The 17517-nt window shown below is 48.9% G+C and overlaps 1 protein-coding gene across 1 annotated transcript in view; it reads left to right on the plus strand.

The window, feature by feature from the left end:
- Positions 1-15754: 15754 nt before the first annotated feature.
- The window catches only part of LOC120935211 (zinc finger protein 721-like), a gene marked incomplete at both ends in the record, with an annotated part of 268323 nt that continues 266560 nt past the window's right edge, over positions 15755-17517 (plus strand). Inside the window, 1 exon segment of the mRNA XM_040347378.1 lies at positions 15755-16481. Coding sequence (XP_040203312.1) covers positions 15755-16481 — 727 coding nt within the window.

The raw sequence follows: 17517 nt of genomic DNA on the forward strand, positions 1-17517 counted from the left end.
AGCTACAGAGACCCCCCAGAGAGATGTCCCCGTCCTCTGTATTCCCGGGATTCCACACAGGAAGGTCACACCATCCCTCCTTATTTAAAGGTTGGTGGGACGGATCATCTAGACATGGACTTGTGGGGGATGTGTGAATTTTATAGATGTGATGTCACAATAATAAAGATTATATCTTACAGATGATATTCTCTCTCATTCTCTTGGTTTAGAGTGGAGATCCAATCGATATAGAATTTGAGGTGAAATCAGAAGAAGAAGAGACGTATGTGAGGGATGATCAGCAGTCTATGGAGGAGGATGGAATAACGGGGACATTTATAGAGGAGGACACTCCTACAGAGATCAGCACAGGTGGGTCATTAACACTAAATCCATTTCTCCACCCATACTGCTCACTGATTGGTAGGGTTGAGCGAACCCGAACTGGAAAAGTCCGGGTTCGGAGTTCGGGTATGTTTTGGCGCGCTGCACGGCAGCCAATCGCCATTCGTTTTACTACTGTGACTGGGAACTGATCACAGTCATGCCTACTTATGGCATGGCTGTGATTGGCCAGTGCAGCATGTGACCCAGCATGTGACCAGCCTCTATATTAGATAGAGGCACACAGCACAGATCGTCACTCTGCTGTAGTTATGATAGGGAGAGGCTGCTGCTGATTCTTAGGGACAGTGTCAGTGAGGTGTATCCTGCTTCAGAAATCTAAACAAGCACTCTACCTGTCCCCTGTGATATACTGTCTGTGCACTACATTGTTTAGGGCTGGGTTCCTGCTTCTTGCTATAGGTAGAGAAATATATAGGTGAATCTCTGCCCATTTCACCAGCACTCCACCTGTCCCCTGTGATATACTGTCTGTGCAGTACATTGTTTAGGGCTGGGTTCCTGCTTCTTGCTATAGGTAGAGAAATATATAGGTGAATCTCTGCCCATTTCACCAGCACTCTACCTGTCCCCTGTGATATACTGTCTGTGCAGTACATTGTTTAGGGCTGGCTTCTTGCTTATTGCTATAGGTAGAGAAATATATAGCTGAATCTCTGCCTATTTCACCATATTACACTATTTTTGTATTTAAAATTTCTCAAAATTAGGGCAAGATCCTAAATTTGAGAAATATGAGGAAAACGTCAAATAAGGGACGTGGCCGCGGTTGTGGTGCTGCTGGTGGAGCTCCTGTTACAGGGAGGGGACGTGGTCGATCTGTGCCAGCTACAAGCACAAGTGAAACACCTTTCTCAGGTGCGAGTAGCCGACAGAGCCTGCAGCGGTATTTGGTGGGGCCTAATCCAGCTCTACGAATGTTGAGGCCAGGAGCAGAACAGGCGGTAGTAGATTGGGTTGCTGACAGTGCCTCCAGTTCCTTCACATTGTTTTCCAACCAGTCTTGTGCTGAAAGCTCAGAGTTGGCGCCTGCAGCCGATGTCCACCATCAGTCTTTCACCTCACCCCCTTGCAAATCAGCCAAGCAGTCTGAACCCCAAAGCATGCAGCAGTCTCTTCTTCTTGTTGATGAGTCTGTTAGCATGTGTTCCCAGGGCCATCCACCTAGCCCAGCCCCAGAAGGGGAAGAGATTGAGTGCACCGATGCCCAACCACTTATATTTCAGGATGAGTTCATGGGGGGACCATCACAGCACGTCTTGCATGATGATGATGAAACACAGTTGCTGGTGCTTTTGCAATTGTGCAGACGAGAAGGAGGGCAGTGGTGAAGACTGGGTGGAAGATGATGTGCAGGACGATGAGGTCCTCGACCCGACATGGAATCAACCTCATGCAGGTGACCCGTGTAGTTCGGAGGAAGAGGCGGTGGTCACACAGAGCCACCAGCACAGCAGAAGAGGGAGCAGGGTGCCAAAGCAGAGCGTCCGTCCCCTAGACAGTACGCCTGCTACTGCCCAACGCAGCAAGGGACCGAGCACACCAAAGCCAGGTCCAAGGAGTTCCCTAGCGTGGCAGTTCTTCACACAATGTGCTGATGACAAGACACGAGTGGTTTGCACGTTGTGCAATCAGAGCCTGAAGCGAGGCATAAACGTTCTCAACCTGAGCACAATCTGCATGACCAGGCATCTAAGTGCAAAGCACGAGCTGCAGTGGAGTAGACACCTCAAAAACCAAGAAAGGTCTCTGGCTCCTCCTGCTTCCTCTTCTGCATCAGTCTCGGGCCTCTCTGCCTCTTCATCCACCTCCGTAGTGACAGTGCCACCTGCCACCCCTCAATTAGAGGACTGGCAAGCAACACTACCACCTGGGTCACCAAACATCTCCACAATGTCCCATGGAAGCATTCAGCTCTCCATCTTCCAAACACTGGAGCGTAAGAGGAAGTACCCCTCTACCCACCCACGATCCCTGGCCCTGAATGCCAGCATTTCAAAATTACTGGCCTTTGAAATGTTGTCTGTAACGGCTACCCACTGGTAGTGAGGGGTATCGGCCGTTGGAGACGTCCTTTTTGCTGACAAGTTATGATATGCAAGTACCGCCGGTATATCCCATCGAACGCCCTTCCAAGAAACGAGGCTACGTTTGCAGAGTCAAGCAGACTGACTTTATTTGGCATATTTCACCTGCTTATATCTACTTACAACTGTTACAAGAACAATGACAGTTTCCGCCCCCCCTTCACCCAGTAGGGGGCTTCAACACAGACCCCCTGAAACAATGACATCTCCTTGAATTAATCACTTGACCAGTCTCTAGACGCTTCGGCACCGCAAACCACTTAACATTTTCTGGCCAGGCACATTCCTTTCTCAATAGAATTCAGTTAACCTCTAAAACAATTATCACTCACACATAATCCCCATCAGCATACACCTCACAGGGGGGCTGTTACCTACACAAGAGAGAGTTCTCATTAGCTATGCGAAGGGAACATTAGCATTCAGCAATGAAAGAGACTTGTCCAATTAACCCTTTGAGCTCAGAATACAATGTGGTACATCCAATTGTGACAAGCCATGCAGTTCCTTGTAGTCCTCCCTGCATGAAGATTATAACTGTCCCGGCAGCATGCATATGTCCGTTACACTACTCCCCTTTTGTGGAACACTCCGGCAGACCCGGATCAACTTGGGGATGTCCGGTCTGCTGTTAGGGTTAAAGTTCCGTTTGCCTGAACAGTCCGTCGGCCTTCCCGTTGGCTTACCAGGTCGGTAGCTGATGGTGACGGTGAAGAATAGAATTCAATTCTGGAACAGTCACTTGCTTTGCTCTCTCAATGGCTCCCAAAACCTGTTGCTGATGCTCTTGGGACAGATACGGCACCACCTGGATGCAAATCCCATTTAATCTTTTGACAATTTCCGCCTGTTTGTGCATTTCAATGTTCAAGCCACGGGACATCTCATAATACATGACATAATGATTTCTCACTGGCCAACTTGTCACATTCCCATTTTAGACTGTGATATTGTGCCGGATCTACAGTACATGTCGGGGAAGGTAGTCTTACCCGGTTCTCAGCAGCAAGCGGGTTGATTCCAGCAACGCGGGTGGTCACGGCACAAGCAGCAGCAGGTGTAGGTAAATAAGCCGAAGTCAGAGGGCCAATGTCGTTGCCCAGCACCACCTCGGCAGGTAGGTTGTCCATGATACCAACTGTGGTCTTTCCTGACCCGGCTCCCCAGTCTAAGTGCACCCGGGTGGTGGGTACGCGAAATACAGCACCCCCTGCGACCCGGACGGCAACTGTGCGAGTGGACACGTTCTCTGGCTTTACCAGATGTTTTTGAATCAGAGTGATAGTAGTCCCGGAATCTCTTAGGCCTTGTGCTACTTGTCCATTCACTCGTACCTCCTAACGGTGATGCTGACGGTTATCCGGAGAGGCCGCTTGTATTGGGTCTGCCTCATACCAAATTCCCAGACATTCCTCCGGGCCCCCCTCGGTCTCCAGGCAGTGGGCCGCAGAGGGACGTGATGGAGTGACCTCTGTGTTGGGTGTTGTGCGTCTCCAATTGTTATTTGTAGCTCTCAAAGGGCAATAACGAGCAATATGTCCCGTGTCGCTGCAGTGATGGCACGTCACCCTAGGCGAATCCCGGGGGTAGTTGCTAGGCCCCTGAGGACGTGGTGGGACTGGAGCCCGAAACTCTGGGCGTGGGGTGACGGTTGGAGTACGAGGTTCTACCTTATGAGCCAGCCGCATAGTACCCTGGCTTACTTTCCTTGTTTCCGCGTACTCATCTGCTAGCCGAGCCGCCTCGTTTAAGTTAGCGGGACGGCGATCTCGTTCCCAGTCTTGTATGTCTGCGGCCAGGTCTTGGAAGAAATGTTCCATTAGGAACAGCTGCAATACTTCCTCCCCGGTGTTGGCCTTGGACCCAAAGGGATGCCACCCTTTGTAACTGGTTGGCCCATTCCATGTGGGAGTCCACAGCCATCTTCTTGGACTCCCGCCAGCTTCTGGCGTTACGGCATATCGGGTTAGCAACGCCTTTTTAACTTGCTGATATTGTAAAATATCCTCTGGAGCGAGAGCCCGAAAGGCTTCATTGGCTTTGCCCGACAATTTCCCCGACAAAATAGTGACCCATTGGTCTGGCGGTACCTGGTGTAGTGAGCACTGCCTCTCAAAGTCCGCCAAATATCCATCGATTTCCTCCTCACTTTCTACAAAAGCTTTAAATGCAGTGAACGGTATTTTATTTCCTGTAGCAGCAGGTGGGGGGGTAGGAACTGCAGGTGTAATGGGCTGTCTCGCTCTTACCAGTTCCAGTTCTTGTCCCCTCTTCGTTTGTATCTCTTCCCTTGCTTCCCGGAACAGCTGGTTGATTAGTTCCACGGACGTTTCTGGATACAAGGATAATCTCCGCTGTACAATCCCAGTAATTACATCTTCCTCGCTGACCGGTGCAAGGGGCTCAGTTCCTTCCATGGATCCATCCATTTCGTCCAGCTCCAGCAGTTCAGCTATCAGCTCCCTCCGTGGTCTGTTGCTGGCGCTCCTACCACGACTCTCTAATAAATCTTTCAGTGTGGATCTTTTCAGCCTGGCATACTGCGACTCCATTCAGCACTTGCTCTTTGGATAAAAGGACCATCCCACTGCTGCCACCAATGTAACGGCTACCCACTGGTAGTGAGGGGTATCGGCCGTTGGAGACGTCCTTTTTGCTGACAAGTTATGATATGCAAGTACCGCCGGTATATCCCATCGAACGCCCTTCCAAGAAACGAGACAGGCTACGTTTGCAGAGTCAAGCAGACTGACTTTATTTGGCATATTTCACCTGCTTATATCTGCTTACAACTGTTACAAGAACAATGACAGTTTCCGCCCCCCCCCTTCACCCAGTAGGGGGCTTCAACACAGACCCCCTGAAACAATGACATCTCCTTGAATTAATCACTTGACCAGTCTGTAACGGACACATGCATGCTGCCGGGACAGTTATGATCTTCGTGCAGGGGGACTACAAGGAACTGCATGGCTTGTCACAAGTGGATGTACCACATTGTATTCTGAGCTCAAAGGGTTAACTGGACAAGGGTCTCTGTCACTGCTGAATGCTAATGTTCCCTTCGCATAGCTAATGAGAACTCTCTTTGTGTAGGTAACAACCCCCTGTGAGGTGTATGCTGATGGGGATTATGTGTGAGTGATAATTGTTTTAAAGGTTAATTGAATTCTATTGTCTGATCAAGCTAAGTTGAGGAGCCGAAATGGCTAGCAGCTGATTGGCTCAAGGGAAGGTCATTCTTTCAAAGTGTGTGTATTGAAGTCCCCCCTGGGGGGGGGGAGTGTCATTTGTTTCTGTACAGTTTGTAACCAGATTTAAGGAGGAAAAATGTGACATTAAAGGGCAGTCTGCTTGACTCTGCAAACGTAGCACGTCTCGTTTCTTGAAAGGGCGTTCGATGTGATATACCGGCGGTACTTGCATATCGCAGCTTGCCAGGGAAAAGGACGTCTCCAACGGCCGATACCCCTCACTACCAGTGGGTAGCCGTTACATTGGTTGGCAGTAGTGGGATGGTCCTTTTATCCAAAGAGCAAGTGCTGAATGGAGTCGCAGTACGCCAGGCTGAAAAGATCCACACTGAAAGATTTATTAGAGAGTCGTGGTAGGAGCGCCAGCAACAGACCACGGAGGGAGCTGATAGCTGACCTGCTGGAGCTGGACGAAATGGATGGATCCATGGAAGGAACTGAGCCCCTTGCACCGGTCAGCAAAGAAGATGTAATTACTGGGATTGTACAGCGGAGATTATCCTTGTATCCAGAAACGTCCGTGGAACTAATCAACCAGCTGTTTCGGGAAGCAAGGGAAGAGATACAAACGAAGAGGGGACAAGAACTGGAACTGGTAAGAGCGAGACAGCACATTACACCTGCAGTTCCTACCCCCCCACCTGCTGCTACAGGAAAGAAAATACCGTTCACTGCATTTAAAGCTTTTGTAGAAAGTGAGGAGGAAATCGATGGATATTTGGCGGACTTTGAGAGGCAGTGCTCACTACACCAGGTGACACCAGACCAATGGGTCACTATTTTGTCGGGGAAATTGTCGGGCAAAGCCAATGAAGCCTTTCGGGCTCTCGCTCCAGAGGATATTTTACAATATCAGCAAGTTAAAAAGGCGTTGCTAACCCGATATGCCGTAACGCCAGAAGCCTACCGCCGGCGCTTCCGGGAGTCCAAGAAGATGGCTGTGGACTCCCACATGGAATGGGCCAACCAGTTACAAAGGATGGCATCCCTTTGGGTCCAAGGGTGCAAGGCCAACACCGGGGAGGAAGTATTGCAGCTGTTCCTAATGGAACATTTCTTCCAAGACCTGGCCGCAAACATACAAGACTGGGTACGAGATCGCCGTCCCGCTAACTTAAACGAGGCGGCTCGGCTAGCAGATGAGTACGCGGAAACAAGGAAAGTAAGCCAGGGTACTACACGGCTGGCTCATAAGGTAGAACCGCGTACTCCAACCGTCACCCTACGCCCAGAGTTTCCGGCTCCAGTTCCACCACATCCTCAGGGGCCTAGCAACTACCCCCGGGATTCGCCTAGGGTGACGTGCCATCACTGCAGCGACACGGGACATATTGCTCGTTATTGCCCTTTGAGAGCTACAAATAACAATTGGAGACGCACAACACCCAACACAGAGGTCACTCCATCACGTCCCTCTGCGGCCCACTGCCTGGAGACCGAGGGGGGCCCGGAGGAATGTCTGGGAATTTGGTATGAGGCAGACCCAATACAAGCGGCCTCTCCGGATAACCGTCAGCATCACCGTCAGGAGGTACGGGTGAATGGACAAGTAGCACAAGGCTTAAGAGATTCCGGGACTACTATCACTCTGATTCAAAAACATCTGGTAAAGCCAGAGAACGTGTCCACTCGCACAGTTGCCGTCCGGGTCGCAGGGGGTGCTGTATTTCGCGTACCCACCACCCGGGTGCACTTAGACTGGGGAGCCGGGTCAGGAAAGACCACAGTTGGTATCATGGACAACCTACCTGCCGAGGTGGTGCTGGGCAACGACATTGGCCCTCTGACTTCGGCTTATTTACCTACACCTGCTGCTGCTTGTCCCGTGACCACCCGCGTTGCTGGAATCAACCCGCTTGCTGCTGAGAACCGGGTAAGACTACCTTCCCCGACATGTACTGTAGATCCGGCACAATATCACAGTCTAAAATGGGAATGTGACAAGTTGGCCAGTGAGAAATCAGAGATGCAACGACACTATGTCATGTATTATGAGATGTCCCGTGGCTTGAACATTGAAATGCACAAACAGGCGCAAATTGTCAAAAGATTAAATGGGATTTGCATCCAGGTGGTGCCGTATCTGTCCCAAGAGCATCAGCAACAGGTTTTGGGAGCCATTGAGAGAGCAAAGCAAGTGACTGTTCCAGAACTGAATTCCATTATTCACCTTCACCATCAGCTACCGACCTGGTAAGCCAATGAGAAGGCCGACGGACTGTCCAGGCAAACGGAACTTTTACCCTAACAGCAGACCGGACATCCCCAAGTTGATCCGAAAAGGATCAATCCGGGTCTGCCGGAGTGTTCCACAAAGGGGGAGTAGTGTAACGGACACATGCATGCTGCCGGGACAGTTATGATCTTCGTGCAGGGGGACTACAAGGAACTGCATGGCTTGTCACAAGTGGATGTACCACATTGTATTCTGAGCTCAAAGGGTTAACTGGACAAGGGTCTCTGTCACTGCTGAATGCTAATGTTCCCTTCGCATAGCTAATGAGAACTCTCTTGTGGAGATAACAGCCCCCCTGTGGGGTGTATGCTGAGGGGGATTATGTGTGAGTGATAATTGTTTTAAAGGTTAATTGAATTCTATTGTCTGATCAAGCTAAGTTGAGGAGCCGAAATGGCTAGCAGCTGATTGGCTCAAGGGAAGGTCATTCTTTCAAAGTGTGTGTATTGAAGTCCCCCCTGGGGGGGGAGTGTCATTTGTTTCTGTACAGTTTGTAACCAGATTTAAGGAGGAAAAATGTGACATTAAAGGGCAGTCTGCTTGACTCTGCAAACGTAGCACGTCTCGTTTCTTGAAAGGGCGTTCGATGGGATATACCGGCGGTACTTGCATATCGCAGCTTGCCAGGGAAAAGGACGTCTCCAACGGCCGATACCCCTCACTACCAGTGGGTAGCCGTTACACAGTCTCTAGACGCTTCGGCACCGCAAACCACTTAACATTCCTTTTTCTCAATTGAATTCAGTTAACCTTTAAAACAATTATCACTCACACATAATCCCCATCAGCATACACCTCACAGGGGGGCTGTTACCTACACAAGAGAGAGTTCTCATTAGCTATGCGAAGGGAACATTAGCATTCAGTAATGAAAGATACTTGTCCAATTAACCCTTTGAGCTCAGAATACAATGTGGTACATCCAATTGTGACAAGCCATGCAGTTCCTTGTAGTCCTCCCTGCATGAAGATTATAACTGTCCCGTCAGCATGCATATGTCCGTTACATTGTCATTCCGCCTGGTGGAGACGCAGAGTTTTAAAAGCCTGATGGCATTGGCTGTCCCACAGTACGTCGTGCCCAGCCGCCACTACTTTTCCAGGCGAGCCATCCCTTCCCTGCACAACCAAGTGGGGGACAAAATCAGGTGTGCACTGCGCAATGCCATCTGTGTCAAGGTCCACCTAACTACGGATACATGGACCAGTAAGCACGGTCAGGGACGTTATATCTCCCTAACAGCGCACTGGGTAAATGCAGTGGCGGCTGGGCCTGAGGCGGATAGCAGTTTGGCGCATGTCCTTCCACCACCGAGGATTGCAGGGCGCTTCAGTTTGCCTCCTGTTCCTAACTCCTCCTACTCCGCTTCCTCATCCTCTACCGCCTCCTCATCCAGTCAGTGTAACAAATTCACCACCAACTTCACCACAGCCATGGGTAAACGCCAGCAGGCAGTTTTAAAACTTTCCTGTTTGGGGGAAAAACCACACACCGCGCAGGAGTTGTGGAGGGACATGGAACAGACCGATGAGTGGTTGGCGTCAGTGAGCCTCAAGCCGGGCCTGGTGGTGTGCGATAACGGGCAAAATCTCGTAGCAGCTCTGGGCCTAGCCGGTTTGACGCACATCCCTTGCCTGGCGCATGTGCTGAATTTGGTGGTGCAGAGTTTCCTGACAACTTACCCCGATATGCCACAGCTGCTGCAGAAAGTGCGGGCCGTCTGTGCGCACTTTCGGCGTTCTCACCCTGCTGCTGCTCGCCTGGCAGCGCTGCAGCGTAACTTCGGCCTTCCCGCTCACCGCCTCATATGTGATGTGCCCACAAGGTGGAACTCCACCTTGCACATGCTGGCCAGACTGTGCGAGCAGCAGCTGGCGATAGTGGAGTTCCAGCTGCAGCATGCACGCGTGAGTCGCTCTGCGGAACAGAACCACTTCAACACCAATAACTGGGCCTCCATGCGAGACCTGCGTGCCTTGTTGCGCTGTTTTGAGTACTCCACCAACATGGCCAGTGCCAATTGTAACGGTCACCACCGTTTATGACCTTCCATCCATGACAACAGCTCATCTGACACACAGACAGACCAGCAGGCATCCCATTTTCCCAGAATCAAGACGAGACACGCAGCTCTGTACTTGTTCCAAATGTAATGACAACTTTAATGGTTTCTTCTCAGCTTTTTATACAGTACAAGCATGTGACAGTATTCAAAGGGACAATGAGATTTCCACCCCCCTAATCACACACTAAGGGTAATTACTTAACATTCCTTAATCAACAACAAAACACCTTCACCCACTCCGTCTCCGCAAGTACATTCCACACATAAACAGTTTTTAGCATGCATAATTATAGGTCTGGGAGCAGACCTGGGATTAACACCTGTCCGTTACAACACCTTTACACAAGGACAATGGACTGTCTCCCAGGCCCTGATGCAATTAGCATGTCACTAGAAATGAGTCATAGAATATTCTTTGCAGGCATTTAAGGAATATACTGTAAATCACTATCCACGCCAAAACAATCCAACATCTTGCAGTATCTCAAAATCCTGCAATACGAACTATCCGTGATGACAAATCTCATGTAATACATGAATTATGATTCACTTGCCACTCCATGCCCAAAGGGCACAGAGTGGACTCAGACCCAAGAGTTATCAGTGACGCTGACACAGGAGTATCCTCCATCCTCACGAAGTCTTTGGGTGTCATGGGTCATTCCGTTACACCAATGATGCCACTCTCAGCGTGACTATCCCACTTCTATGCCTCCTTGAAAAAACACTACGGGCGATGATGGAAGAGGATGTGGCAGAGGAGGAGGAGGAATTGGGATCATTTGCAAGGCTTTCAGGGCAGTCATTCACAAGTGGCTCCGAGGGTGGGTTCGTGCACCAACAAAGGCCAGGTACACAATTGTCTAGCAAGGGCACAGTTCTGGAGGATGACGCGGTGGAGGATGAGGAGGAGGAAGACATGGAGGAGGAGGAGGAACCATGTTCACAGCAGGATGGCATCCAGACCAGCTCATGGCCATTACTGGTGCGTGGCTGGGGGGATACAGAGGACACAGATGATACACCTCCCACAGAGGACAGCTTTTCGTTGCCTCTGGGCATCCTGGCACACATGAGCAATTACATGCTGCAGTGTCTCCGCAACGACCGGCGTGTTTCGCACATTATGACAGGTGCTGATTACTGGGTGGCCACTCTGCTGGATCCCCGTTACAAGGACAATGTACCGTCCTTAATTCCCTCACTGGAGCGTGAACGCAATATGCGCGAGTACAAGCGCACGCTGGTAGACGCGCTGCTGGTGCAATTCCCGCCTGGCAGCGGGGGCACAGTGGAAGCAGAAGGCGAAGGCAGAGGAGGAGGAAGAGGTCGCCAACGCAGCAGGGGCACCGCCAGCACCTCAGAAGGCAGGGTTAGCATGGCCGAAATGTGGAAAAGCTTTGTCAGCACGCCACAACAAACAGCACCACCAGCTGATATGGAACGTTTTAGCAGGAGGCAGCATTTCAGCAACATGGTGGAGCAGTATGTGAGCACACCCCAACACGTACTGAATGACGGCTATGCCCCCTTAAACTTCTGGGTCTCCAAATTGGGCACATGGCCTGAGCTTGCCCTTTACGCCTTGGAGGTGCTGGCCTGCTCTGCGGCCAGTGTATTGTCTGAACGTGCATTTAGCACGGCAGGGGGCGTTATCACAGACAAGCGCAGCCGCCTGTCCAGAGACAATGTGGACAAGCTCACATTCATTAAAATGAACCAGGCATGGATCCCACAGGACTTGTCTGTACCTTGTGCAGAATAGACACCGGGCCGGCCTTACCCAGCCATTGTTTTTTTCTGATCTTTCTAGGGTTGCCATCTCATCCCTTTAAAAGCAAAAACATATTAATTACACAGGTTCTCTGGCTGATTAAGGTGCTGCTAATTAAACTCACTTGGTGCCTTAGCGACATTAAATTAGCCCCAGAACCTGTGTAACTCTGTGTTCAGGTTTAAAGGGATGAGGTAGCAACCCTAGATCTGTCTCACTCTTTTGGGGTTTACCCTAATTTAAAAAATAAATCAATTAAAAACCAAAACCTGCTGTGTTGGCTACCTCCTCCTCCTCCACCGCCGCTTCCACCTTCAGTCACATTCTTAGGCTTGTGCACTGCAACTGCTTTCTTTAAGTCCCACCAGAGGTTCTCAATCGGATTTAAGTCTGGTGACTGCGATGGCCACTCCAAAATGTTCCAGCCTTTAATCTGCAACCATGCTCTAGTGGAGTTGGAGGTATGCTTGGGATCATTGTCCTGTTGAAAGGTCCAACGTCTCCCAAGCCTCAGGTTTGTGACGGACTGCATCACATTGTCATCCAATATCTCCTGGCACTGAAGAGAATTCATGGTACCTTGCACACGCTGAAGCTTCCCTGTACCTGCAGAAGCAAAACAGCCCCAAAGCATGATTGACCCCCCACCATGCTTCACAGTAGGCAAGGTGTTCTTTTCATCATAGGCCTTGTTCTTCCTCCTCCAAACATAGCGTTGATCCATGGGCCCAAACAGTTCTAATTTTGTTTCATCAGTCCACAGAACACAATCGCAAAATGTGTGTGGTTTGCCCACATGACTTTCGGCATACTGCAGTCGACTCTTATTCTTTGGAGACAGCAAGGGGGTGAGCCTGGGAGTTCTGGCATGGAGGCCTTCATTACGCAGTGTGCGCCTTATTGTCTGAGCAGAAACTTCAGTACCCACATCTGACAAATATTTTCTCAGTTCCTCAGCAGTAACACGTGGACTTTTCTCCACTCTACGCTTCAGGTAGCTCACAGCAGTCGAAGTCAGCATCTTCTGTCTGCCACGACCAGGTAGCGTTTTAACAGTGCCCTTTACCTTGAATTTTGCATTTACTACTGTATTACAAAACCAATTGATATCATATTAGTTGCATATGGTTCTTTATGAAGTAGGATTTCATTCTGAATACAATTACAAATGTACACTAAAATCCCTAAAACCCTTTACAGCATTGGGGGGTTGAATAATTTTGAACAAAACTGTATGAACCTCGTCCTCCAAGGTCAAAATCATTATTTTTTTAATGTTATTTTAAGTTACTTTCCTATCCACATTTATTTCCAGAGTATTTGCCATGCTCTTCCCGACATTTTGCTGCCATTTGCAGCCCTCCAGCCCTTTCCCTTAGTTTTTTAGAGACATTTTTGTAGTCAAAAGTCCGGGTCCCCATTGACTTCAATGGGGTTCGGGTCAAAGTCCGGGTTCGGACCCGAACATTTTTTTCAAAGTCCGGGTTCAAAACCCGAACTCGAACATCCAGGTGTCCGCTCAACTCTACTGATTGGTCCAGAGTAGGGCGGGGACTGGGTGATATCAGCCTGTAATCCCCTGGTCACTTTCCTGAGCTGTGTTCCCCGTATTCCTGTATTTCTCTGGGATAATCTTCCTTCTCTGTGCTGCAGACACAGTTCATGTATCTAGGATGGATTTATGGACATTCTGGGGTTCAGCTGCTAGTAAAATGTTCATTTTCCCCCCCATAGGTGTTGCTTGTCTTAGTCATCTGGGGTATGTGTCTTAGGTCTTCTGCCCCATCCCCGGATCTAGCGAGATCTCTGACAGAGGAATTCTCCCGGGGTTACTAGTTGTGATGTTTGCTGGCAGTGCCGGGTGGAGGGATAGGTCTGTATAGTCTCAGACCCAAGACAAGAAGAACTCTCCACATAGTATAGATCTATAAGATCTCTGACTTTATTCCATAGAAATATATATGTCACACACATCGGTAGACATGCACAGTGTCCTGTCTCCTCGCCGCTCCCTCGCTCCGTTCACAATCATTATTTACACCTTTCTCTAGAATTGCCAAACCCATGATATACTCCTGGAGTAAAAATCCAATCAGATCTTCTTATTTCTGTTATGAAGGATTGAACACGCACTACAGACACACATTTAGCCCTTGTGATATGGAACGTCTTTAGAAATAAAACAAAAATATTGCTTTTTGACAAACAGAAGTGCAAATGTAAAATCTAATAAAAAGAAATAAACTGTAAAGTCTATCGGCTGTAATGCCATTGCACATATGACCCGAATATATTACCAACATGGAGGATTAAGAAGAGAAAGAAATGTTTGAACTTTAACCCCTTCAGCCCCTGATTGCCAGGAACAGCAGATCTGTCTCTCCTCTCCTGTCAGAACGGGGATCTGTTTACACACACAGATCCTGTTCTTGCTCTTGTGCCCACGATCGCGGATGGACGGCGGTCCTCGCGGCTGCCTGCCACACGCATCGGGTCCCCCGCAGTGCAGCGGGCACACGCCAGCGCCTGGTATGGTTCTTAAAAGGAGCCGACATACTAGTATGGTGATTTGTTGGAACGAGCCGAGCCAATGACGGCGACTGGTCGGCAAGTGGTAAATGTACTATTATTATAGGCTGGGGATGGAATTGTGTTTGCCAATTTAGAAAAGGCCAGCAGAGGGCACCAAAGAGATAATGTGAATGAGTGCAATGTGTGGAACTGCATAGGAAAGGATTGATGGGAGCCTGCTTCTCCTTAAACAGAAACTGATAATGAGGGAGGAGTCAATAACCCAATGATGGAGGTCTTCAGGACCAGTCCAGTTTTCATCTTGGTTGTTCTCCCCCATCCTCACTCTCTGACCTCTGATGGGGCTCAACCCCGCTGTTATTCATGACTAAATAAGGAAGTGCAGGACTTCTTGTGTTGGGAAGATGGCAATGAGTGATAGAGGGGGAGGGGACACTCGTCCTATAATCCCCTCATCACTGTCACTCCTATAAAAGACAGTTCTCGTTGTTTCCTCACTCTCTGACTAAGGTCCATGAATAAAGAAAGGATCTGGTAGGAGATCAGAGGAGCCATTTACTAGTTACCTTGAGGGGGAATTGTAAGATCCTCAGAGACAAAGCTGTCTGATGTGGGCGGAGTCCTGGTTTAGGGGAACCAATCAGCTCATGTCTAGTAATAATCTTTGTATTTCTATTTTAGTAGATGGACGGGAGATGAGGAAAACCTCAGAGGATTGTCTCACTTTGTCTCCAGACTGTAAAGTAGAAGATGAGGACATCACACAGTATAGTCCAGGAGAATACCCGACTACCTCAAATGTCCATCCGGCACCACACAGTGTAGATGGACCATCGTATTCCTCTTATCCTGAGGAACCTCAGACTGTGAGGGATGGTGCCGGACCATCGTATTCCTCTTATCCTGAGGAACCTCCGACTGTGCGGGACGGTGCCGGACCATCGTATTCCTCTTATCCTGAGGAACCTCAGACTGTGCGGGACGGTGCCGGACCATCGTATTCCTCTTATCCTGAGGAACCTCAGACTGTGCGGGACGGTGCCGGACCATCGTATTCCTCTTATCCTGAGGAACCTCATACTGTGCGGGACAGTGCCGGACCATCGTATTCCTCTTATCCTGAGGAACCTCAGACTGTGCAGGACGGTGCCGGACCATTGTATTCCTCTTATCCTGAGGAACCTCAGACTGTGAGGGACTGTGCCGGACCATCGTATTCCTCTTATCCTGAGGAACCTCAGACTGTGAGGGACTGTGCCGGACCATCGTATTCCTCTTATCCTGAGGAACCTCAGACTGTGCGGGACGGTGCCGTCCTTCCAACAAATAAGAGAATTTCCTGTACCGAGTGCGGGAAGTGTTTCCGTTTTCAATCTGAACTTTCCAGACATCAGAGATCTCACACAGGGGAGAAGCCGTATTTCTGTCCTGAGTGCGGGAAATGTTTTTCAAAGAAGTCCTATCTTTCCAAACATCAGAGATCTCATACGGGAGAGAAGCCGCATTCCTGTCCTGAGTGTGGGAAATGTTTTTCACAGACGTCTGATCTTTCCAAACATCTGAGATTTCACACGGGGGAGAAGCCGTATTCCTGTCCTGAGTGCGGGAAATGTTTTTCACAGATGTCTGATCTTTCCAAACATCAGAGATCTCACACGGGGGAGAAGCCGTATTCCTGTCCTGAGTGTGGGAAATGTTTTTCACAGAAGTGTGATCTTTCCAAACATCAGAGATCTCACACGGGGGAGAAGCCATATTCCTGTCCTGAGTGCAGGAAATGTTTTTCACAGACGTCCAGTCTTTCCAAACATCAGAGATCTCACACGAGGGAGAAGCTGTATTCCTGTCCTGAGTGTGGGAAATGTTTTTCAAAGAAGTCCCATCTTTCCAAACATCAGAGACCCCACACAGGAGAGAAGCCGTATTCCTGTCCTGAGTGTGGGAAATGTTTTTCAAAGAAGTCCCATCTTTCCACACATCAGAGAACTCACACGGGGGAGAAGCCGTATTCCTGTCCTGAGTGTGGGAAATGTTTTTCACAGAAGTCCATTCTTTCCAGACATCAGAGATCTCACACGGGGGAGAAGCCGTATTCCTGTCCTGAGTGTGGGAAATGTTTTTCACAGAAGTCCAATCTTTCCACACATCAGAGATCTCACACGGGGGAGTGAGGGGAATGTTCCTCACTGAAGTCCTGTCTTCCTGTACATCAGGGATCCCACACAACCCTCGAGGTGTATTAGTGCCTTGAGTGCGGGGAAATGTCTCGGATCGCTGAGCCACTGCAGGAACAGGAACATGTAACATCTTCCCGAAGGTGAACTTATCCTTTAACCCTTTCACTACCAGAGACAGTTTTGCATTTTTGCAAATGTTGAAAAAAATAAAATTTTTCTTTGTTTCTGTTAAAAAAAAGTTGTAAATATACCTTGTGTTATTAGGTTAGAATTGTGTGTGTGTTTTTTGTTTTCATTTCTAGCCTGGGTATTCCCGATAGGCTTTGTTGATGTAATAAAATCTTTAAAAGCTTAATAAAATGAATAAAAAAATGCTGTAAATAAGTCAGTTTTCTATTTCACTGGTGGGCACTGACTGGCATTACTGGTGGGCACTGACTGGCATTACTGGTGGGCACTAGGGATGAGCCGAACATACCCGGGTTTGGTTCGCACAAGAACTTTCAAACGGACCGACCGTTCGCGCAAACATTTAGAACCCCATTGAAGTTTATGGGACTCGAACTTTCGAATTCAAAAGTGCTCATTTTAAAGCCCAATATGCAAGTTATTGTTGGAAAACGTCTTTGAGAACCCGGGTCTCGCCCCAAGGAACATGTATCAATGAAAAAAAAGTTTTCAAAACTGTTTTTTCTGGAGCAGCGATTTTAATGATGCTTAAAGTGAAAAAATATTTCCTTTAAATATGGTACCTGCTGGGTGTCTATAGTAGTGGCACGTGTTTAGAAATGTCCCTGCACAACATGAGATTACTCTCAGAAAAAAGTAATTTATTACTGCTTGCGGCTTTAATGTAATGTTTGGTCCCTGCAATATGGATAAAAATCATGGAAAAAAATAGCATGAGTTTCTCCGCCACCACTCCCCCCAGGTCATTACAAGACCCAGTGCCGATCCTGACCTCCCTGGGGCCCTAAGCAAAATGACATGGCACATTAAAAATG

This window comes from Rana temporaria, chromosome 4 (genome assembly GCF_905171775.1).
Source record: "Rana temporaria chromosome 4, aRanTem1.1, whole genome shotgun sequence".
NCBI classification, from domain to species: Eukaryota; Metazoa; Chordata; class Amphibia; order Anura; family Ranidae; genus Rana; species Rana temporaria.